The following is a 25,641-nucleotide window of genomic DNA, read 5'->3' on the forward strand; positions in this document are numbered from 1 at the left end:
TTATTTTTTAAAGTTTTAAATTTATTTTAGTAGTAGAAATGTTTGCACTGAGGTAAGTTTTAGATTTGTATTTACAGACAAAGTTTTTTAAACAGCTTAGTTATTATAATCCAAATTGTTAATCCATATGTTAGGAAGAAATGTAGAGATGTCTCTACAGTTACAAGTTATATTAGCTAAGTTGTCTCTTGAGTAGTGCACACTGCTATACTCGTATAGTGGAGCACTAATCAAGTAATAAGCACAAAGTCAAGTAAATTTATTTGTACTTAACTTGAAATTACAAGAATTATTTATATGTTAGATAAAATTTTAATAGCTTTTTCTTATTTTAGTAACAATAGGAAGTTTAACCTATTAATACAAAATCAAATAAATCATGTACATTTTAATCATCTATTAAAATTTGAAAATTGGTTGAAAAGAACCACGATTCCACCATATTCGATTTAAACATTTCATTCTGAACATTATTTGATCTATATACAGGGTGAAATAAAAAGATTGGGCTGGCTATGTATTTTCAAATTCTGTGTGTAATTCTAAGCTAAAAATGAAGAATAACTTTATTTCAATATCTTTTTTTTTCAATATTTGTTTAGACGTTAGCTGCCATTTTGTATTTTTATTAACAAATTATTATCTCTATAACTAGTAAAGCTAAAGCTTTCTTCTTACCTATTCAAACCTATGTGCCAAATTTGGTTTCTTAGTTTTACTAGTTTCAGATAATAATTAATGAATAAAAAATGGTGGCTAGCGGCTAAACGAAGAGGAAATTGGAAAAAAAGAATACTTCATTTTTAGCTCAGAATCGCACACAGAATTTGAAAATACATAGCCAGCACAACTTTTTTGTTACACCCTGTATAGAGCATTGCATTATTAGAAAAATATTTGTCTCATATACTTATAAAATGTGTATTTATTGAGATTTACATTAGTTCTTATTGGTTTGTGGAGGTTGTCAGTGAATATTTATTGCATAAATCTTTTCAATGCATAATCCACTGAAATAGTCAAATGGATTATTACCCTTTTAGTCCATGGATTTTCAGACTTCTGATGCCATAAAGACTGAACAGTGTTGACAAAAATTGTATTGGTTTACAAGGAGAATTGTATCTTCAACACTAATACAGGGTTCGGCAAAAAAAACCTCCCCGGTTTGAGCAAGCCACCGCGTGAGTTGTAGTGGGGATGGAGAATTGGAGGGTATTGTTCCGTAGTGACGTACGTGCCATTTTCAGTGTTCGCCATGGCTTGGCTCGGTGAGCATAGGGCATTTGTTGTGGAGGTGTTTATTAAAAATGGCGGGCGGTTCTGTGATTTCTACTCAACGAGCGTTTCGGATTCAACTCGAACTTGGCCGACGTGATAGTGTTCCTGATGCGAAAACGATTAGACTGTGGGTGTCAAACTTTAGACAAACAGGGTCAGCACTAGAAAGAAAACCAAATGGCCGACCTCGTACTGCAATAACAGCGGAGAATGTGGTGCAAGTGAGAACATCCATCCAACAGTCTCCTAAGCGTTCAGCGGTTAAACATGCAGCTGCCCTGGGATTGTCAGAAAGGAGTGTAAGGAGAATTCTGCATAAGGAACTTCATCTGCATCCCTACAAAATAATGGTTGTCTGAAAAAGATTATGAAACTCGCAGGACTGCATGTGATGACATTTTGCAAAACATTCCCCCAAATGCTGTCTTCATTTCTTCTGATGAAGCCCACTTCCACTTGTGTGGAACTGTTAACAAACAGAATTTCCACTACTGGGCTGCAGAAAATCCTAGGGAACTCCAACAATAACCACTACACAGCCCAAAAGTTACAGTTTGGTGCGCCGTTGCGGAATTTGGTGTGTGGGGACCGTACTTTTTTTTTAAGAAGATGGACAAACATAACGGTCAGTGCCGATCGCTATTGTCACATGATAGACATTTCTCCGACCCAAGATCAACCAGTTTGTTGTAGACCATGAGGAAGAAGAAGTTTGGTTCCAACAGGACGGAGCCACAGGTCACACTGCTTGGCGGTCCATGGAAATGTTAAGAGAGTTGTTCCCTAGACGTCTTGTTTCTTTAAGAGGAGACATTTCCTGGCCCCCAAAGTCACCCAACTTATCACCTTGAGATTTCTTTCTGTGGGGCTACCTAAAGGCTGAAGTGTACAAACATCGTCCCAGAACTCTGCAAGAACTAAAAGATGCCATTAGGCAGGAAGTTGCAGCCATTCCAAGGGAAGTTACACGAAGAACTATGGAAAACTTCAGGGAAGGACTTCGTGAATGTCTTAACAATGGAGGAAATCACTTATCGGACATAATTTTCAAAACCAAGTAAAGTGTACTAAGTGATGTAAAATGGCATCACATAGGCTGTTCACAAATATAAGTAATTGTTCTGTATGTTTCTTATTCTTTTTGCAAATGCCTATTGAAATCAGGGAGGTTTTTTTGCCGGACCCTGTAGTAAAGGAGTTTTCAAACATTTTATCTGCTTAAACTATAGAGCAGTAAAAAAATAATTACCTTGGTTGATGCAGGTTTGTTTTTATTCACCCACATTTTTGTTTGGATAAATTTGAAAATATGAAAATATTTTGGTATCAGATTGAATACACATATTTATTTATGGGTTATTTGTAAGGACATTGCAAGTTGCTTGAACAATTTTTATCAAAAATTAACTGAAATATGAAGAGAAATAATAATTGTACAGATCTTAAATTGTGAATTAATAATGAAAATGTTAACAAAGGCATTGACTGGCTTTTTAATTATTTGTCTCAAATGTCTTTTAATTATTTTAAAAATACAAAATTCAATGTACACATACTAAACAATAACATGAACAAACAATATAAAATTATTTTGGATTTTTTGTGTCATTTTCGAAAACTAGTGAGGTTTGCTGGGTGTATCAGTCACAAAAAACGAAAGCTGACATTGTTGGACTTAGCCATTACACCATATAAACATTAAACTATGGCATAAACAAACTCAAATTAACATCAGGCAGCTGACTGTCAGATGTTATCACAACAGGAAGTGAGCACAATGATTGAATCATTACTGAATTCAAAGTCATATAGCAATATAAAAAATAGTAATAGGGTTGGGGTTGTTTTATTAACTATTTATTACCTAGAACTCAGTCTACTGTTATATCGTTAGCTGAACTCTTACGCATAAAAGAAAAATTAACAATACATCAATAATTAGTCCTAAAATTTGAGCTATATGATTTAAAATATTTTTTAAATTTTCATTTTGTCAACTAAGTTGTTAAAGCTAAATACTTTGGCTTCAAACAATAACTATTAAACATTGAGATTTCTACTTGAAACTTACATCCCTACCAAACATGGAAAGAAAGTTGTTTGAAGATTATTTTTTGAAAAGAAAGTTAATGAAATTATTACTCATGTCTCAAACTATTTATAAATAGTACTACTATATTATAGCTATCCCAAATATAATCTCCCGTTCTGTGCCAAACTTTATATTCACAAGCACCAGGGTGATCCGAAACTTCTGGATTGGCAGAGTGTTATTCAGCTACTATGGCATATATTATATTTTTATATAGGAAAAGATCACATCTCTTATAATCATCTAATAAAGCTAAAACTGTGAAAATAAAAAAAAAGTTAATTAAGCAATAAAATTTTGTCCTTTTGATCAAAACAAATCAAGAATATTTTGGCAAATAATCATAATTTATGGAGTATACGAAAAAACAAAGCATAATGGAAGTATTCATAAAGTAGATAAATACCTAATGTCTTCAAAACCAAAGAATCTGCATGGCCTTTACCATAGCTTAATGGCATTTTTACGCCATATTAAAATTGCAACTTTTGTAAGTGTTGAAGAATTTTTAAATCAACATTTTTGAAATAAAAGTTTTGTTGGCAAAATCTGATTTACAAGGTAAAACTCCCTTAAAAATAAAACATTAAAAAAAGGAAGGACATAGAGTATGAAACCACTACAAAAATATTAAACATGCCTTATTTCAGCAAAATTAGTCCAGTATTTAAGCCATAGATAATACTTTGAACATAACTTTTTTTAGTAACAGAGGACTCCAAAAAAACAATTTTTTTACACAACAAAACTAGAAACTCCTTTTCTCTCACATAATTTAATATAATTTAATTATGTTGAAACTTTTGATATCTGAATTGTATATAAAGAGACACAGTATCGAGCATTGAACCATCCCTATGTAATTTATAAGTGACAAACTTACAGTTAGAGGTGAACAAGTGTGAGGTGAGGGAAGACATCTCTCACAATTATAGCAGTGTGACCACTGGGGTTTGACACAGCAGTTACAGGTGTCACAATGCTTGTACGTTCTGCCATCCTGTAACATTGCAACAGTCAGAGACATGAGAGGTGAACAAGTGTGAGGTGAGGGAAGACATCTCTCACAATTAAAGCAGTGTGACCACTGGGGTTTGACACAGCAGTTACAGGTGTCACAATGCTTGTACGTTCTGCCATCCTGCAACATTGCAACAGACAGAGACATGAGAGGTGAACAAGTGTGAGGTAAGGGAAGACATCTCTCACAATTAAAGCAGTGTGACCACTGGGGTTTGACACAGCAGTTACAGGTGTCACAATGCTTGTACATTCTGCCATCCTGCAACATTGCAACAGATAGAGACATGAGAGGTGAACAAGTGTGAGGTGAGGGAAGACATCTCTCACAATTAAAGCAGTGTGACCACTGGGGTTTGACACAGCAGTTACAGGTGTCACAATGCTTGTACGTTCTGCCATCCTGCAACATTGCAACAGATAGAGACATGAGAGGTGAACAAGTGTGAGGTGAGGGAAGACATCTCTCACAATTAAAACAGTGTGACCACTGGGGTTTGACACAGCAGTTACAGGTGTCACAATGCTTGTACGTTCTGCCATCCTGCAACATTGCAACAGATAGAGACATGAGAGGTGAACAAGTGTGAGGTGAGGGAAGACATCTCTCACAATTAAAGCAGTGTGACCACTGGGGTTTGACACAGCAGTTACAGGTGTCACAATGCTTGTACGTTCTGCCATCCTGCAACATTGCAACAGACAGAGACATGAGAGGTGAACAAGTGTGAGGTAAGGGAAGACATCTCTCACAATTAAAGCAGTGTGACCAATTCTTCAACTTAGACATACCGTCATAGATCGCGTCTGAAAAGTGCCAGGCGGTAAAATATTGCCGTCGGTGACATACACGAAAAGTGCCAGGTGGCAATATATAGTCTCCTTGATATTTGTCGTTTCCTTAAATAAATACAACCTAAAATGGTTAAAGTTTTGTTTTTTTATTCTCTGGTATATTTGTAGATAATTAATATCATTACATTTTTATTTTGGAGGTCTATGCATTTTTATTTTGTAATTTTCACGTGACACTCTCAGCTGACTCGATCTTTTGTTGTTAATTCTTTATGCTTTAGTGTAATCGTACCATGGTATGCTGGATTCTTCTTTATTATTTGATTTTGTGGTTGTAAATATTAGTAGTGTTAGTTGTTACTTGCTTAGCTATTGTGTGTAGTAGTTACAATGACTGACAATTTGCGATCTCACGGGAGTGAAATTGAAAGTAGCACATTTGTAAATAGAAAAAGTGTAAATAAATTTCAAATAAAATTGTGTAAATATTTCTTGGTAAATAGTGTTTTTTAACTGTATTGAAACTGTTTATGGATCCTAAAATCATCTGTTTACTGGTACATCCATAATGTGAATATTTATTTTGAGTTTCTTGCAATGTAAGAGCCAGTTGCTTTAAGACTTATAAAATGTTGCGAAATACAATTATGCGTATATATACAAAATGTGTCATACAAATTTTATTTATGAGAGAAATAACACAAAATTTGGTATGGTTGTTCCTTTCTAAATGTACAATATAATAAAATAGCTTCCCACATTAAAATTATTTTTCCTTTTTTAGTTATTTACAAAATAATAAATAAAAAATATTTTATGTAATCTATTAAAACATTATTTTTTTAATTTTAAATTACTTAAAACTACATCTATATATTTTTTGTTGTTGATAGTATATATCTATACGAGTAATTTGGTGCAACTTTTAGGTCATTCTCTAATTTTTATGAAAAATTATAAATTTTAATCTAAGAGACTGCAAAATCGCCAATTTTAGCCTGGCACTTTTGACTAGTCACAAGGGGATATGAGATGTGGAAACATTTTGCAACATCTAATATTTGGTCCTGGCCCTGAAAGGGTTAATAGTACATTCCATTACTAGTCTCAAAAGTGATCTATTGAGAGATGAGATTGCATTTACATTTGGAAAATGCTATTGAGCACTGTAATACGACTTTTGAGACAAGTATTAAATGATACTTTTCATCACAATGCAATAAAGCACATGAAATCTTTAAAAATATTATCTGAAATTTCATAATCTAGTAATAATTCTTTCACAAGGGCATGCAACACTATTTTAAAATGTATTTTTTGTTAAAATCAGATGTTTAAAAATAAAATTGGTTAACTAAAAGTTAAATGAAACAAAATTTACTGCTTTTTCCTCATAATTTTACAACAAAAATCATTAGTGCTCCTGTTGGCCAAACCGTGAATCTCAATTGTTTGTACAGGGAAAGAAATGTTTGGGAGAAGGAAACTCTACGAGGGAAACAATGACTTTCGCAGGTCCCAGCTGTATTGAAAAATAGGCTATTACCATAAAGAATAATGAAAATAGTTTCATCAACTATGTTATGCTATCTGCTATGTTAACTGATGCTATGTTTAATACGTTCACTGCCGATAACGTTATTTTACGTTGCACATGGAATTCTATAGACTACCGGCAATGTCTTTTGATGGCACCAACTTTTACAGTAATACAAATGCATTTGAAAAAACGTATTTGGACTTCGGCATTGATAATCATTCGCTATTTCAATGTATTTATTTCTTACTCTATGGATTATGATTTATGAAATGTTGTTGGCAGTAACCTGGATTATCGGAAAAAAGTGGTTTATTTACAAACTCCTCGTCGCGTCTGTCACTCACAGAATAAACAACAAACTATCCCAAATTTTTGGAAAACCTAAAAACAAAATTTCAAATGATAATAAATCAGGCAAAATTTATATTGAACAAACAAAAAACAATAAAACACAATTCAAAGAGCATTTATCACACACAAAATATAGAAGAGTTGAAAAATCTGCTGTAGCCAAGCACTGCATAGAATCAGGACACAGAATATAAAATTAAAAAAAAGAATTAACAAAACCAATGAACTTAAATGCTTGGGAAACACTGCACATAAACAGAAATAGAGACAAACTCAAATAACAATGAAGAAGGCCCTATTTAAAAATAAAAAAAATTAAAAATTCCAGTATTCTTTCTTCTCAATTTATTCACAAATTATACTGTAGTCATATCTAATTTTTCATACTGGCTGAAATATTTAAAAATTTTTGTATTTGCATATTTACAACATTTGGTATTTTAATATTATTTGTAATACAAATAACGTAAATATTTATTTGTGGAGTCACTTGATGATGAACCCTTTGGTTTCAAAAGGCCTCATCCAAAAAATAAACTATATTGGAAAAGTACTGTTTTAATAACATTTACTACTATTTGTATTAAATTGTTTATTATGATTTAATGGGTTTACAGGAATGAACATTTTTTTATGATCAATCTTTTGGCATGCAGATGAGTTCCATTTGGCTCCAATGTTTTTAACTGGAATAGATCTCAATTCATGAAACTAACCTTGGATGTGCAAGCTTTGCATTTGACACAGTGTCTGTTTTCAGGTGAGGCCCACTTTGCACAAGGCTTGCAAAGCCAATAGCCCTCAGTTCTTGGAAGGACAAACTCTTTCGCCACAATGTTGGTAAACATCCGCACTGGAGATCCTAACTTTCGCCCCTTCTTGCCTGCCATAATAATGATACAGATTTATTACAACTTTAATAATTATATTGTTTAAAATAAAATGTCAATAATTCATAACATTAATTCCTCTTTAATTTGTACTAAATGAACTAACACTACTTAAATTAAAGTACTTTACTAACTAATATTTTTAATACTTAAGTTGCTTTGGTAACTTCATATTCCTTAACCCTATAAGTGGCGGTCATTTGTGATCTCAGTGGCAGGCCGTTTTTGGGTAAATTGCCGTGATCGTTAAACTTATTTTTAGAAAATATTATCTAAGTGATAACCTAGCAACATTATATATTTTTGTTTTCCTTATGAACTATAGAATAAGAATAAATATAATATTTGGTGCCTTACCATTATTTTCAGATTAATATCATTGTAGATGTGTAAAAAAATTTTTTTAGAAAAAATAATTTTAAGTTTTACTGTCTGTCACTTTGAAACTACTGGAGCTACAAAATAATGTCAAATTCACAGAATATACACAATTTTATTCTAAACAAATTACTTCTTATACATTTTTTTCTATTTACAAGAACAAAAGAGTTAGATGGGAAAAACTAAATCTATGTATAAACTGGTTTTTTTACTCCCGAGTCACTAGAAGGGGCTTGTCTTTTCCTCCCAGTAGTGTAGGGCCTATAATAGTATAATAGTGGCTTAGTTTGTCATAGCACAGTATATTTCGTAAATATAAAACAGGAATTGTCTTATCGCAAACCCCTCCCCATCCTTAGATAGAGGTCAAAGTCGAGCGATCTAGTAGATATCGTGACTACAGATTCTCGCCGCCCGTTCAGCTTGTGCGCCGCATTCTTGTACTTTTCGTGCCGAAGTGTCTGTCACTTTGTTGTACTTCCGTGTTTTACTGTGTGTGTAATAGATTGGTGATGGATGACACTATGAGAATTTGGGATTTACCCATTCGTTTTTTACAAGATCATGACTAGTTGCCTACATCTAAAATATGCGTTGCGGTTGGCAGTTGCTGCTGAAGGCGGAAATCCACTAGACTCACTCATCCTTGATATTGCTGCTTTCTGGGCATCACAGGAAACCCATTAACAATTAATAATCATTGTAAGTTTGTAATTGAAGAGTTGCTTTTTCGTTCTATAATGTTTTTTTTTTCTATAAATTTACTTGTTTGTGTTCCTCATACTGGTGTAGTCGGTATAATCCCAAAGTACCCCAACATTTTCCATGACGAACGAATAACCTAAACATTTACCGGTAACACGAACAACGCGATAAACAATAATATACTGACAATAACAGTACGCAAAGTCGCCAAACAAAACAGTGACGAGACAAGTAGACAGCTGTTCTCTCGTCTGCCGCCAGGTCATACGAAAACCGTCGGAATCATTTAAGCGAGCAAACATTAGTAACATGAATACACGCTATACTATATGATATGTATAAGAAATTTCATGGAGAATACGATAGTTCAAACTAGGCCTAAAAATAATGGACGGTTGCGGAGCAACGGCCTTAAATGTGAAGCGACGGCTGTGACGGCGCTTGCCACTTCGCAGCGGCGTGAATCATACGTCTCAGACGGCGCTTGCCACTTAGAGGGTTAAATTCATAATATTTTCACTTTATTCAACATTTACACTGTGTTGCAAACTCTCTAGTAATATTTTGGAAATTTGTTAGTTGGGTCAAGGCAAATAAAAAAGGTTATATATACATATGGGTTAGAAATGCTTAGATTAATATCTGTCTGTCTGTATGTTTATGGCATCATTAACTGTGTGTTACAATATAGTTAAAAGCTTACATCTACATTATTTCATCGACTGATTTTTATGATCCACATGACAAATAATGTTTGTATTTAAATTTAGTATTTATTATTCTTTACAAACTTTCAAACCCTTATTAATTTTTATAGTAGTAAGCTTTAACAAATCCAACCATCCACCATCTTGAAATGTGATATGATTATATTACATTATATGTTTCTTGCACGTTAATAATTTATTGACACCAATTCTGTACTATTATGTTCAAGAATAAAGCCTTCTGATTCTAATATAGTATTAATTTTGCTCTTGATTTCAGAATGAAAGAACAAGAATTGTGCCAAATTACAATTTTATATTCTTTACAGATTTCTAAAATAAAAAATAAACACATACAGACAGATGGTAAACTAAGGATTTCCAACCCAGGTAATTTAAATATTTTGTTTGTCTCGGCACAAAGAACAAATTCCGAAAATATTGCCGGAGGGTTCTTAAAATACTCTGTATAGTACAGTCAACTGGTACAAAGCAGCATCACAGGACAAGCCAAACTGGTAAGCGTATTGGTTTTCAATGAAGAGGTGTAACTGAGACCAATCTTTTTCTCAGATATCCCTCTATTAGATATCTGCAGCCTTCAAAACAAACAATACATTGATGGGACTTAAAGACTTTGGATTAGTCTAGTTAGCACATTCCGCTTACGAATAAATGCCACATATCATACATTAATAGCGGGCTAATAATACTGGGTTACAAACTTTTTTTTAATCAGTGTTTTTAAAAGTGTTGTGCAAAACAATGAGTTCATGCCATAAAAACTGTGTTAATCATCCTGATATATTTTACTATATACTATATACTATATATTTTACTATTTTCCATGACGAACGAATAACCTAAACATTTACCGGTTAACACGAACAACGCGATAAACAATAATATACTGACAATAACAGTACGCAAAGTCGCCAAACAAAACAGTGACGAGACAAGTAGACAGCTGTTCTCTCGTCTGCCGCCAGGTCATACGAAAACCGTCGGAATCATTTAAGCGAGCAAACATTAGTAACATGAATACACGCTATACTATATGATATGTATAAGAAATTTCATGGAGAATACGATAGTTCAAACTAGGCCTAAAAATAATGGACGGTTGCGGAGCAACGGCCTTAAATGTGAAGCGACGGCTGTGACGGCGCTTGCCACTTCGCAGCAGCGTGAATCATACGTCTCAGACGGCGCTTGCCACTTAGAGGGTTAAATTCATAATATTTTCACTTTATTCAACATTTACACTGTGTTGCAAACTCTCTAGTAATATTTTGGAAATTTGTTAGTTGGGTCAAGGCAAATAAAAAAGGTTATATATACATATGGGTTAGAAATGCTTAGATTAATATCTGTCTGTCTGTATGTTTATGGCATCATTAACTGTGTGTTACAATATAGTTAAAAGCTTACATCTACATTATTTCATCGACTGATTTTTATGATCCACATGACAAATAATGTTTGTATTTAAATTTAGTATTTATTATTCTTTACAAACTTTCAAACCCTTATTAATTTTTATAGTAGTAAGCTTTAACAAATCCAACCATCCACCATCTTGAAATGTGATATGATTATATTACATTATATGTTTCTTGCACGTTAATAATTTATTGACACCAATTCTGTACTATTATGTTCAAGAATAAAGCCTTCTGATTCTAATATAGTATTAATTTTGCTCTTGATTTCAGAATGAAAGAACAAGAATTGTGCCAAATTACAATTTATATTCTTTACAGATTTCTAAAATAAAAAATAAACACATACAGACAGATGGTAAACTAAGGATTTCCAACCCAGGTAATTTAAATATTTTGTTTGTCTCGGCACAAAGAACAAATTCCGAAAATATTGCCGGAGGGTTCTTAAATACTCTGTATAGTACAGTCAACTGGTACAAAGCAGCATCACAGGACAAGCCAAACTGGTAAGCGTATTGGTTTCAATGAAGAGGTGTAACTGAGACCAATCTTTTTCTCAGATATCCCTCTATTAGATATCTGCAGCCTTCAAAACAAACAATACATTGATGGGACTTAAAGACTTTGGATTAGTCTAGTTAGCACATTCCGCTTACGAATAAATGCCACATATCATACATTAATAGCGGGCTAATAATACTGGGTTACAAACTTTTTTTTAATCAGTGTTTTAAAAGTGTTGTGCAAAACAATGAGTTCATGCCATAAAAACTGTGTTAATCATCCTGATATATTTTACTACATATGTGGTGAGTGCACATTAAAGGAAAATCAAGAAACAATAATTGATTTTGTGAAAAGGGCGTACAATGAATATGTTGATATTAAGCTTGGTGACGAAGACAAACCACAGGCTCCTTATTTTGTTTGTAAAACCTGTACAGAAAATTTTTGCAACCCTGTTACTCATTACTGGTTAAGTTACATCCAATGTTCTTGGAATTAAATTCTTGGCAAATTAATAACCTAATTGGCACGTGTATTAATTTTTTCTCTCAGGATCTTTTTAACTGACCATCTTACTGCCGAGCAACTCCTCGCACACATTGTCCGAAAATGAAATTTACATTTTTTTATTATAAATTAGCCCTTTTAGGTGAGACCTTTAATTTTGAATGTAATATAAAGTAACTTATCTTGGTTGATGTTTTATTTGGCATATTAATATGGATAATAGTGTGGTGATGTCCTTCTGATGAGACCATGTTGTCATGAATCTTAAGTTGTCTTGATAAATAGCTAATACCGTCGTAATTTTGTTTTAGGCGAGTTTAACCGAGTCTCTGAGTTTGATTTTAACTATGAGTACAACTTCGAGTTTTAGACTTCATGTTTTAGACTTCTAGTCTACTAATCTTCACTTTTTCTGACTACAGCTGCAATGTCGAGCCAAGATGCTGACGTCCACGCTTGTAACTCGATATCAACATGAAGGGAAATCAATTTTAAAATTTTAATAATTATTAAGTTCGTTGGCTAAATTCCCATAAAACGTTGGAACCATTAGGCCCACCCCCATGATATCGTTTAGTTCATTATCACTCTATTTGGCAACAATGTGGCAATACATTATTTTATTTTTAACATCTAGAAGTGATGCTTTAATGTTTATTTGCAACAATTAAACATAAAAGTAAACTTTGCAAATGGAGTATTCATTAATACGACCTCAATGGTACCCAATCCCATGTGTTTTGTCCATAAGGTACAACGTGACACAAGTTTTTCAATTTCAGCTTTGTAGAAATCTGCTGCCTGAGATCTTAATCACTGGTTAATGCCAGCATGAAGTTCAGCATCACTATCAAAGCGCTTTGTTATGAGCCAGGTCTTCATTGCTACAAAGAGGTGGTAGTCGTTTGGTGCCAGATCTGGGCTATAAGGTGGATGATACACTTTCCAATCAATATCATCCAAGACTTGTCATGTACGATTGACTGTACAGGGATATGCATTGTCGTGGAAAAACAAAATTTTTGAGTTCAATTTTCTCCTACGCTTGTTTTGTATTGCTCACCGTAGCTTCTACAATGTTTCACAGTACCTGTCTACGTTGTTTTTTGAACCTTATTCGAGGAAATCAACCAAAATCACATTCTCAGCATCCCAAAAAACAGTTGCCATAATTGTTCTCGCTGACAGAGCTTGTGGACATTTTCTAGGGTTTTTTTGGAGAATGTGTGTGCCCTCATTCCATAGACTGAATTTTTGTTTCACAATTAACATGCTTCACCAATATTTCATCACCAGTTACAATACAATCGAGAAATTCATGACTATGTTTGTTGTATTCATCAAGAAAAGTTAACAATGCAGCTAGTATTTGTTTTGTGTGGTCTTCTGTAATGATTTTTGGAACCCACCCGGCACAAAATTTTTGGTATCCAAGCTTCCTACAACAATGTTATAAAGAAAACTTAATGAAATTTGTGAAAAGTATTCTGAGAGTTCAGTCATTGTGAAACAGAGATTTTCACAAACTTTGTCATTGATTTTCAACATTAAGTCTTTAATCACTAGGCTAGGCTGACTGCTATGACTATCGTCATGAACATTGGTCCAGCTATTTTTAAAGTAAATACACCAGTGCCTTACTGTGCTTTCACTCATTATTCAATTTCCATAAACTTTACACAGTTGGTGATATATTTCAATTGATTTATGGGTTTTTGCCACCAAAAATCTTATCGCTGAACACACATCACAAGTGGCAGGATTATCAATTGCAGCACACATTTTAATTAATCACAGTGAGAAAAGAAGATACAGACCATGCGCGACTACAGCTCAATGCGAACTGAATGCCAGAGTATTTTGACTCCAAGATGGCGGCTGTAGCTCTGCCCACTGCCACACCATTCAAAAACGTCTGTTACTTTCTGGATGCCCTCGTATTTATCTATTTCAATATGATGCATCAAAACATAACAAAATTTAGGTTTTACACAATAATTGACAAGTACTTTTTAAATGTTAATATTTTTTGTGCATACTAAATTTTATGACTTAGGCTTTTTTACATCCGAAGAAATGGAGAAAGTTTTATTCCAAACCAAAGGCACAAATCTGATACGAAGTAAACTCCAATGGTTAAATGATATCAGAGTTATACAATAATTGGATTACCATTGTTGAACTCCTTGTGATTGTCGTACTCAACCTTATAGTCCATCATCATCAGTTGAGGGCACTTCTCAATAATCTGACGTTCACGAAAGTACGGGAAAAACCATATCACTGTAAAAAATTATGAATTAAATTTACACACATTAAATTATACATATACTTGTATTTTCTATTTCATAAAACATGATTGAAAGTAAACATATTTTTATTATGAGTTAGTGAATTAGATCTAAAGAAATAATTTAATTGATGTTATTTTAAAATACACAAGCTAACTCCTGTTCAACAGAGTTGTCATCACTGTTTTCAAACTAAATGAGAACATGGTTTGAAAACCCACAAATTCAATAAAATTTAATGTACCACATATTTTTTGGAGCAAAACAAAACGTTATATATTAGTGTGGATGAAAGTAAAATTCCACTTTGAAACACAAAGATTTAATGGGTATAAACGATATTGTAAAACAACAATTGCATTAATTTTTAATATTTATTTTGTAATTCTTCCAAGTATAGTTTCTATAATAAAACAGATGTGCTATACAGGGTGTGTGATATATCCAAATTTTGTGTGTGATATATCCCATAAGATATATGACTGAATATGAGCATGAAATAAAGTTTGAAGCACTTATAAATTACAGAGAAATGATAAACTGTTTAGAGCATAAATACCTGAGTTAATTTTTTTCATTATATAATCAATATGTGAGTCCCATGAAAGTTTTTTATCCCCATGTAAATCTAAAAATTTGTTTTTTTTCTGTTTAATTTAGAAATTCGTTATCAACACAAACGTGAATTTCAGAAATGTTCATACTTGGTTTCGTTCCAAATGAAATGAAGTTGGTTTTTTACATGTTTAGAATGAGACCATTATCTATGAAAAAATTTTGAATTCTCAACAATTCAATTCTAAGCCAATTCTAATTCTAAGCTGACATGATGAGGTTTGAGTCATCCGCACAAGGCACAATTCGTTTTTAATTCCACCTAATTGATTGAGACAACCAGGCATATATTGAATGTAACAAATAAACAAAAGAGGCTCCAAAATTGACCCCTGAGAATCCCATATTAAATTGTTTGTAATTTAGATTTAAATTTTAATATTCTATAATTCTCAGTTCGAAAAATATTTACGTACTGCTGCCTATGTGATAAGTATGATTCAAACCATTTCAAATAATTATTTTTTATTTCCATATCAAACGGTTTTGATAGATCCATGAATACTCCTGAAACTTTATTTTTTTTAATCAATGTATTCAATCAGAGATTCAGTAAAGCTTACAAGAGCTGTGATTGCTCATTTATTTTTACGAAAACCATGTTGTTCCTTATCAAAAAGATCACTGTTTTCTAAGTGTAAATCTAAGATACATGGCTCTTTAAAATATTTTTGAAATGGTAGTACTGAAACAGGACGATAGTTCTAAATATCACTTTGGTCCCCCTTTATAAAAACTGGTATAACTTTTGAAACTTTCAGTCTACTGGGGAAAATACCGGAGATGAAAGAAGAATTGATTAAATGTAGCAAGGGTGTAATTAATGGCATTTTAGCTCATTTTTGTTGGAATTTTAATTGGAACCTCATCATAATCACTATACTATTTATTTTTTAAAGCCTTAAAAATATCTACTAGTTCTTTTTTACCTATTGGGGGGCAATCTTGAAATCTGTTTTGAGAATTCTCTTGTTGTTAAATTATTTTTCTGTCTTGTTGGAAATTCCTGCAATATAATTTCAATTGTGCTTACAAAATGATTATAAAAACTATTGATAACCTCCTGAGGGTGGGAAACTTTGTTATCATCAAATTCTAGGATCAAATTTTTTTCCAGTTTACTGTTACTTTCATTTGTTTATTATTTCCCATTAAGTTTTACAAACATTTTCAGATTTTTAATTTTTGCATTACAGTAATCTTTTTTTAGTTTCTACTAACTTTGAATTATACATAGAATATTTAACTTTAAATTCATTATTTTAAATTTGAGAATTACTTTGATTAGCAAAACTACTAAAGCTTATAATGTAATTTGTTTCTTCTTTTAGTTCTTGGGATATCCAGCTTTTTGTATTTATTTTTTTAAACCAAAGTAAATGATAAATTTAAATAAAACTTAAACAAGTTATCAAAACAGTTATATTTCTCTTCAACCGGAGAGAAAAAAAACTAATTCCCAATCTTCTTTTTGTAATAAAAAATATAAATAGTTTAATATTTTCTTCTAGAGTCATTTTAATTTTGATTATTTACATTGTTTGATAAGTTACTTATTTCCAAAATCTATCCGTCATGATGTGCTAGAGCAATGGCAATTCCGCAAGCCTTGGTATCTTTCCTGTCTAAGTTCGTCTAATTATCTAAACATGAATTAGTAGTTGATTTTAATCTAGTTGGAAAGTTAATCAGATAGTCCATTCCACAACGAATAAAAGGGATTTCTTAATTCATTACTTTCTGTTGAGGTTTTTAAAATATCACTATTAAAATCTCCCATCATAACTATATTTTTATTTGTCTATCAAAAGTTCCATAAGAAGGTTCAATCTACTTAAAAATTCTAAACTTTCATATTTTGGGGTTCTGTAAATCCCTACCAATAAACAATCAGCATAATTTAATTTAAATTTGGCTAGGGAATCCTCAAACAATTTATCCTAACATAGAGTTTTTACTTTTACATTAACCATCTGCTTTATGTTCAAACCCTTTTTTGACAAAATCACAACTCCTCCTCCAAGTTTGAATTCAAGATTGCTCATATTATGATCTGTTAAAACAATTATATCAGGATTCAGTTCAGCTAAAGTAATTTCTAATGGTTCTATTTGTGATTTTAAGTAGTGTAGGTTATATCTGACAATGTCATCTGTTTTATAGCTATGCTATATTATAATGAAACGTTTGTGACAATAAAGATTTATTATTATTATTATTATAAGTTTTGAATATTTTGATGACAAATTTTTGTAGATGTAGAGTGATTATTTATCTGTTTGTGATGTGTGTAGTTGTTTGGGAGTTTAAAAATGAAGCTTCCAGGTGTATCTTTCGGGAGTAATTTGCTTCTTATGGATCACTGAGGTCTCTTTGAGGTGTGCATGGGTTCGCAAGGTACACAATGACATGAATAATAAACGAACAGTTACACAAAAACATACACAACTTTGGTCAGAAAAGTTTTTACAAAACCTTAACTTTTTATAAAAGTATAAAAGTAAAAAATACAATTTTTTGAGAAGTATCAAAATTAACAAAACAACTCCTATAGATAAATATTTCTTTTATGAATGTTTTCAGAAACTAGTTTTAAATACAAAATAATACTCTAATTTAGTAGAAAACTGGGTGTAATTTCCTCCAAGAGGTCATTCATTCCATGTCAAATAAACCAATGATCTGAACCTTGACCTCTCATATTTTGATGATTTTTTTGTATAGAAGTTGAACCTACTAATTTTACATTTTTCTGCCTTTTGAGTGACAGGCTTTTAAAAATCACCAAAAAGGCAGTTTCAGTCTTGTCTCAGTATTTTCCATACAATTTAGGTAAAAATCTAGCTAAAGGGCTCAAATTTATGGCATTTTCCAATTTGATTGCTCTTTTATTTGATATATCCCATGAACATGTATTGTATATTTTGAATCCTTTTGCATCCTCCCAAAAACTGTTTTTGAAAAATCCAAAATACGTGCCTTTAAATTATGTTAAAAAATATGTTATTTACTTTATAACTGACTATATAAGTTACAAGTTTAAAGTTAAAATTAAGCTGATCTATTTGTGTCAAATTAAGAAATTGCTCAAAAGTAGTCTCAGGTTTTACAATGTTATTTCTGATGGAACTGACATATTCAATAAAAAAGTCATTAAGAACACTGGAGTGTAAAGCAATACAGCTATGGTTGGGCTTAGATTGTATGTTAGGCCTAATTAGGTTCCAAGCTGTCATGCATTTATTGTTAGATTTTTCAATTAGGTTAGCATTGTGATTAAGCTTAGCTTCTTTTATTGTTTTCTTGTATTTATGTACTAAATCCTTATAGGCTAGTTTGTTGAGGTTGTTCTGATTTATTTTAAAATTATCATATGCAAGTTTAACTTGACCCTTGAGCCTGACAAGATCTGATGTATACCATGATTGATTTGACTTATTAACATATTTGGGTTTAGTTTCATACTTACAGAGAGGGAAACATTGTTCAAAAGCGGTCTGTATACTTTCAAAAAACAGTGTAAAAGGATTATTAACTGCATTAAACGAGGAGAAAACCCAAACTATTATTTTTATTTGAGATCAGTACCTCCAATAAATAATTTTAACACTAGCAAAGAGGTTAAGTTCCTTGGAGTTTGGATTGACCAAAGTTTGAGCTGGAAAAAACAAATAGAGCATTTTTGTACTAGGCTAAGCAGATTAACATTTCTTTTTTGTAGGCTAAGTGACATTTTACCTGATGACTATGTTAAGACAGTGTACTTCTCACTCTTTCAATCTGTTCTCAGCTATGGAATTGTTTTCTGGGGGAGTAGCCCACACCTAAATAATGTTCTAGTCATACAAAAAAAGGTTTTAAGAGTTATAGCTAAAGTTAACCATAGAGAACACTGCAGGCCTATTTTTATTAAGTTTAAGATTTTAACTGTTGTTAATTTATACATATTTAATATCCTGTTAACTAGTTTTAAGAACCCCTGCTTACATGAAAAAAGGGCTGAGGTACACAACTTCAACACCCGAAATAAAAACAATTTTGATGTACCTTTTGTTAGACTTGGAAAAAATCAATCTAGTCATAGGATAGTGGGTACAAAAATGTTAAATAAGCTGCCTAAAGAAGTGCTTAATCTTACTTTTAAACAATTTAAAATAAAACTCCAAAATTGGCTAATAAGTAATCCTTTTTATCATGTAAAAGAATTTTTTGACTTTCTTGTTGCTGAAATCTGTAAGTAATTAACCTAAGGTTTTCACTTCTCTCACTGCCTGTACATTGTTATTTAGTTCTAATTTACCAAATAATTAAGGTTGTTTTCTTAAATTTCAACCACAAAACTTTCATATTTGTGTACTTCCAATCTCAATTTTATAGTTCCTTTGACAATTGTGAACAACATGCTTCCTGTTTTTTGACTATACCTCATGCATGTAAATCTATGCCTTATGGGTAGTAAAGGCTGATTCTTGATTCTTGATACAGTATATGAAATTTCAGAATGGAAAGTAGATGGGTTCTTATTTTAAAAATATATTTTGCTACTAGAGTACATACTGGTTTAGTGTGAGCAGCCATCGCTATATTTATTAACCCAAGAACTGGCAGTCACTTTTTCCTCATAAGGCAGGCCATTTTTGATGTTATACCCATACTTTAAAATGTTTGTAAGACATACATTTATACTAAAAACCTATATTTGTAATACATTATTTTTCAGAAGAATGTAGAGATAATTATGGTATAAAAACATTATGCATAAAACCATTAAAACATTAATGTTTTGTATGTGGAAGGACCGCACCTGGTAATATAATAAATATTAGAATCTGAGATAGCCAATTTATTCTTCATTTTATATGGTTTCAGAAAATAAATAATAGTATCCACGTTCTCTTGAAGAAAAATTAACCCATTGCGGATCACTTACGAGCTGTGCTCGTCACACAGCGGCCGGGCCTAACGGCACAATGACAAGCTCAGGTCGCAAAAGAGGTCTGCCTTAAAATTTCCCTCCAAATAGTTCTATTAATGTCTGATAGATTGGGCAATTGTTTTCACTTGTCAACTAAGAGTGTTTAACAACGGTCTACGTTCAGTTTTCAAAAGTTTTATAAATATCCTACAGATCGCAGTTGTATGTCGAAGTAGAAAAATCATTCATATGAGTTTACTCTCTGCGTTTTAGCACTTCTGATTGGTTGTTTTCCTCAGCTGTTATTGTAATAGTAACTAGTATCGCATTTTATATTATAATTTGCGTGTCATAATATGAGCTGATCAAAATGGAAAACTAACGATGGTCTGAACTTGATCGATATTTATTAGAGATATTTATTACAAAAGTTCATAAACAATATTTTATTGTATTTAATTATTTTGTTTTTAAGAATATAGATGGAGATATTTTTATAAACCGGAATCCAGTTCTACGTAGATATGAAGTGAGTATACAATAGCGAGCGAGCGATACGATATGGCGCACCATTGCTGTTCGTTCGGTTGCTGACCGTAAATTAATTCTAGCCTGCTGGTGCCCGCGCGCCAAAACAATACAATCCGCAATGGGTTAAATATTTTGTAAACACCACACATAGTACACAAAGGCTAAATTTGTTACTGTAGGTAAAATTATTTTCAAAAATATAATTCTTACACAAAATGTTTCCAAAACATACCAAAATTTAGAGAATTATATGGACTACAAAACAATAAATAAATGAATAACAAATTTTAAATTTTAAAAATTTTTCTTCAAAAGTGGTGGGACATACCCTAAATTTGTTAATAAGTATACAATCTTTAAAAAAATTTAAATTAAAAAGTAAATTTTAATACGAAAATATTTTATTGATTATATTAATTTTACAATAAATAAATACTAATATTGAATGCAGTAATATACAATATTAAATCAAATTATTAGTTTATAAATTTATTATATTCAATTGAACAAATCTTATTCAAGTAAACACACACATACAAATAATAACATTTTGTAGAGAAATTAAAATTAAAATTCAGAATTGTAAAATTGAGAATTTGTAACAATTGATGACTGTACTTTAATGAACACATTAGCTACATTTTTAGAAGTCTTAAGAATATAGAATTTTTGGAAAATAGTTTATGAAAATCTCTTGGATCACAAGAGGTCTACTAGAAACTCACCAATGAGGTTGTCTACCTGACGAATGAAGTACTGTACTGTAGCTGCCAGAGGGTCTATGTGGCCCCCAAATGGAGGGTCCATCACCAGTGCCACTCTCCCCACCCCCCCTGCTGCCAGGAACTTGCGTAAAACATGTTTAGGCTCTTTGCTACATGTAGACATCACATGGCGGTTGAACATGTTGTACCACAAGAACTTCTCTCTCGGCCAGAACGAGTGCTGCATTTAAATTAAATTACAAACTGTTATTAATTTATATATATTCGACTCAGTACTATACATTATAAAATATATTCCATCTCAAATTTTCAGCAAAAATCTTCATAAATATAATACCAGAAATAAAATAGGCTAAGCAAAACCCGACGTAGTCATATTTCAACTTCTCAAAAAAAATACAACAAATTAATAAATGTAGTTAATATGTATTCTGTAAATATTTTTAAAACCAAGCTATACAACTGGTTACTAAGAAATCCATTTTATGAACTTTCAGAGTTTTGTAGTATTAAAGATATGAATTTCTAGGTTTCTAAATCTATACTCTAATTCACTATTTTTAATTTAGTTGTGTACAGTTTTATTCCTAAATTAAGAAATATATATCACAAATACATGTATAAGATTTATTTATTAGAGAAATATTGTTTGACTATGCCACTTAGGTGTATATATGGCTTTGTTAATGCATTTTGTAAAATGACAATAAACATGATTTATTTATCTATTTTGATGGCTGAAGGCATTTCACATCAATGAAAAGTTATCCAGACGATATATATAAAACTGATTTCAATATAACATGCTATTTTGGGAATTATTAACAGTAACAAAACTTACATATCTATGGTCGAAGTCCAGTAGCAATGACTGCATGTCTCCTGCTGCGGCTTGTATGTGCTCATGTACTCGAGGGGTACCGAGACACAATACTCGTGAGACTCCAGCTCTCTCAAGGTTCTCTATTATCACCTGTATATCAGAACATAACCATGTTGTTCTTGGAAGAGATTTATCGAGTTATACTATATGAATTCTTGGTTGATAATATGAATTATTCTTAAAACTTACCGCTTTTATAAGCGATAAGAACTTAATCATCTTTAATTTACAGGAGCAAAATTATAGTTTATTTTTAAGTTTTTTATAACATACTATTCTCACTGGTATTATTGTCAAGCAAAGAAAAATATTTACGAGCAATCCTTTATGCAAACACAATTTTTAGCTTATTATAAAAGTTTTATCAAAAACATAACTTTAATTTCGTAATCCTTATATATATATATATATATATATATATATATATATATATATACCTTATATATATATACTTAGTGAATATATATTAAGTAGACTTCTACTTAATGTAGATACAAATATATATGTACAAATCCTTAACATTTCAGCATTTGCCATTTTCAAAAAGGATTTATAAAGAATAATAACAATAATAATAGTAACTAATTGCATAATATAAAAATAATAACACATTTTGCTTAAATTCACAAAGAAAAAATGAGGTACCGTACCTTGGATGTAGTGTCTGCAAACAAATATTGTGCCTCTTTCTTTGATCCCTCCTTAGGCTTGAGTAGCTTAAAAAATATTACAAAGCTTTAAAGATTAAAATAAATAGAAATTAAATGTACAGTACTTACTTATAATTAAGTATACAATATTGTATTGTATTTTTAATCAACAACACCACAATATACATTAACAATTACTATTTTAATATGGCCCATACAACATTTATTGTTTTGACTGTTTATAAATAAAATGTTAAACTAATTTTGATTGCAATATTAATGATTTAGTAAAAACATGGTTATAAAGAACAAGAAAGTATCAATATAATACAGTATTTTATGCACTTGTAATTGGTTTAGTGAAATATCATGAATATTAAAATAGAATGTTAGACCTCTAGAATGTTATTGCTGCTGTTTTACCTTTTTTTAACAATTCAACACATATATAATTCATTATAACAGCGTTCAAGATTATTATCTACTTCATTATTATCTTGTACTCTTTTCTAGCACAAACAATATCTCTCTTCCACCATTAATCATTAATCATAATATTATGAAATAAACTAAGTGAGCTCAAATATATACACGGATAATGAATAGAATAATACATATAAAGAAAGTGCTGTTTGTAAAACAATGGCACCTCTCATATCATAGCCTTCAAATGTAATTAATTTAATATTCTTAGTGAATACAGATTAGACCCTCAAAACCCCTTCTCAAATTTACGGTTTTCCCGACAGAAAATGTTTGATTCTCTAGCCTATTTTTAAACCAAATAAACAATTGTAATACTGTATTTAACCCTTACGCCGCTGAGTGTAACAGTGATGGTTTATTGTATTTGCAAGAAATGCCACTACTAGCGATATGCGAGAAATCGGTAACGATTCATCGCTATCACCTATTTTAAGCTCCTTAGTTTTTACCTCCATGTGTCGACATAACATTGTGTATACCTAATAACTTTCCTTCCTGTTATGTTTGGAAAATACATATATCTAATTCGGAAAAAAATAGAGATAAATAAATATCAACACAGCGGTACCATGGGGCAGACTGTAGTCCAACATTGCTGGTCAGAGGTTTTTGGTGGACGAAATTTTGATATGAGACAACGATTTGGGCAGTAAACAGGGTTGGTTTAGTACAATCAGCAAATAAACCAAATACTTCCCTCTGAACTCTATTTAATTAATTTATTGGGGGGGAGAGGGGCAAACCTAAGAATACCAAGCTATTTCAAAGGAAATTTCAGAGATTCAGAGAAATGAATACATAAAATTACAAATAATAACCTCTACCTTCTTCCTTTAAATAATAGAAATGGTAGATTATAAAATGAGCGTCCAGAATATACTCTATTTACATAAAAATGTATCGATATATTAATAGAGAATTTATTTACATACAACGCAAAGTACGAAGTATAGATATAATCAAAATTAGCGATCGCCTGTTTTCCGCTGAGCAGCTAATGTCTGTACATAGAACCAGCAGACACGATGGTGTTGTCAAATAAATACATAAAAATACGAATGTAGATTTTAATATTATCACGTATAAATCATGTTATTTTGTTACTATATGTTTATAGTTTTTGTACACAAAGTACTACAAGTACATATTTTACCAATCAGTAATTTGAGTACTGCCAATCGTTTTTGTCCACGAATAGATAGAGAAGATTCTGGACGATGTGCTCAAAATAAATATAAAAAATACTAATTACAGCTAAAATATCACGTGTTGAACTACGGTAGTTTGTTATTTTGTTTATTTATATACATTTTTTCATACGGAAAGTACAAAAATGTTTTAGCAATCAGTAATTTGTGTACTACTGATCAGTAGTCGTCCGCGAATAAACTTATTTTTAGATTCGAGATTCAGCTTCCTTATATCAGTACTTGTAATTTTGTGAACTCGTGATTTTACAAAGCATATTTAAGCACTTCTGTTGGTATCGAAATCGAGTGAAAAGAACCACAGTATCGGGTATTGGAAACGATCCATCCCTAGTAAAAATTCCAGGGACATTTTTCTAGAGTCCAAGTTCATGCATAATGCACGCTTTCCCAGATTCTCATTGTTAATAGTAGCCCTGGTTAGAGTCCCGCAAAAGCATTATGGCTCAAGATATATCCCACTGACAGCCAACACATGAAAAATGCATCAGAAAGTTATATGATAAGGAAGTTACTAAAGTGCGGTTAGTTTGCAATCTGTATAATAAGTACCTAGACACCAGTACAGAAAATTACCTTCTGTAGCTGCACCAAGAATACAAGGACAATTAATGTTATCAATTACTGACTCTAAAATATTTTGTGTTAGACTTTAAAATAATGCAAGAATAGAATCACCCCTTCACGACAACACATGTTCATTACATTACAGTCAAGAACTACAAAACAACATGAAATAAGGCTCCTCATACACGTTGGACTATTTGGTTTGAACAGTTCAAATCGTCCAATTGATCGTCATGTGTGCGGAAAAGTCGTTCAGGTAAATAGCTGATCGGAGAACTGATGGGATTTCCAGCCATCGTCCACCAATCTCGCTCTGACGACAAAAATGTGCGTGGTTGATTCAGTCTGTTGGCCGTCTGCCGTCTGTAGACTGGTGACAACATAAGTTGCGTTTACTCTGGCAAGTAAAGTTGCGAGAGAATTTGCAACTACTGTCACCTAATGTGAACAATAAAAGCAATTTCACTCACGAGAACTATCGCAATTACATGCTACAGTTGTATTGGTGGTTGTTCCGGGAGTCAATAAAAAGTCTGTTGACATACGGCA

The 25,641-nt window shown here is 31.8% G+C and overlaps 1 protein-coding gene across 4 annotated transcripts in view; it reads right to left on the reverse strand.

The window, feature by feature from the left end:
* LOC124353985 (rRNA N6-adenosine-methyltransferase ZCCHC4-like) overlaps positions 1-25,641 on the reverse strand; it is a 34,510-nt gene that overhangs the window by 191 nt on the left and 8,678 nt on the right. For 3 of the 4 annotated variants that reach the window (XM_046804087.1, XM_046804089.1, XM_046804088.1), the window contains exons 5-10: positions 22,832-22,897; positions 22,140-22,271; positions 21,299-21,518; positions 14,394-14,504; positions 7,796-7,962; positions 4,257-5,078 (exon numbers count right to left, since the gene is read on the reverse strand). In XM_046804087.1, coding sequence (XP_046660043.1) covers positions 4,257-5,078; positions 7,796-7,962; positions 14,394-14,504; positions 21,299-21,518; positions 22,140-22,271; positions 22,832-22,897 — 1,518 coding nt within the window. The remainder of the gene's footprint in view (positions 1-4,256; positions 5,079-7,795; positions 7,963-14,393; positions 14,505-21,298; positions 21,519-22,139; positions 22,272-22,831; positions 22,898-25,641) is intronic. The other variant, XM_046804090.1, reaches the window with a different exon arrangement.

This window comes from Homalodisca vitripennis, chromosome 2 (assembly GCF_021130785.1).
Source record: "Homalodisca vitripennis isolate AUS2020 chromosome 2, UT_GWSS_2.1, whole genome shotgun sequence".
Taxonomy (NCBI): Eukaryota; Metazoa; Arthropoda; class Insecta; order Hemiptera; family Cicadellidae; genus Homalodisca; species Homalodisca vitripennis.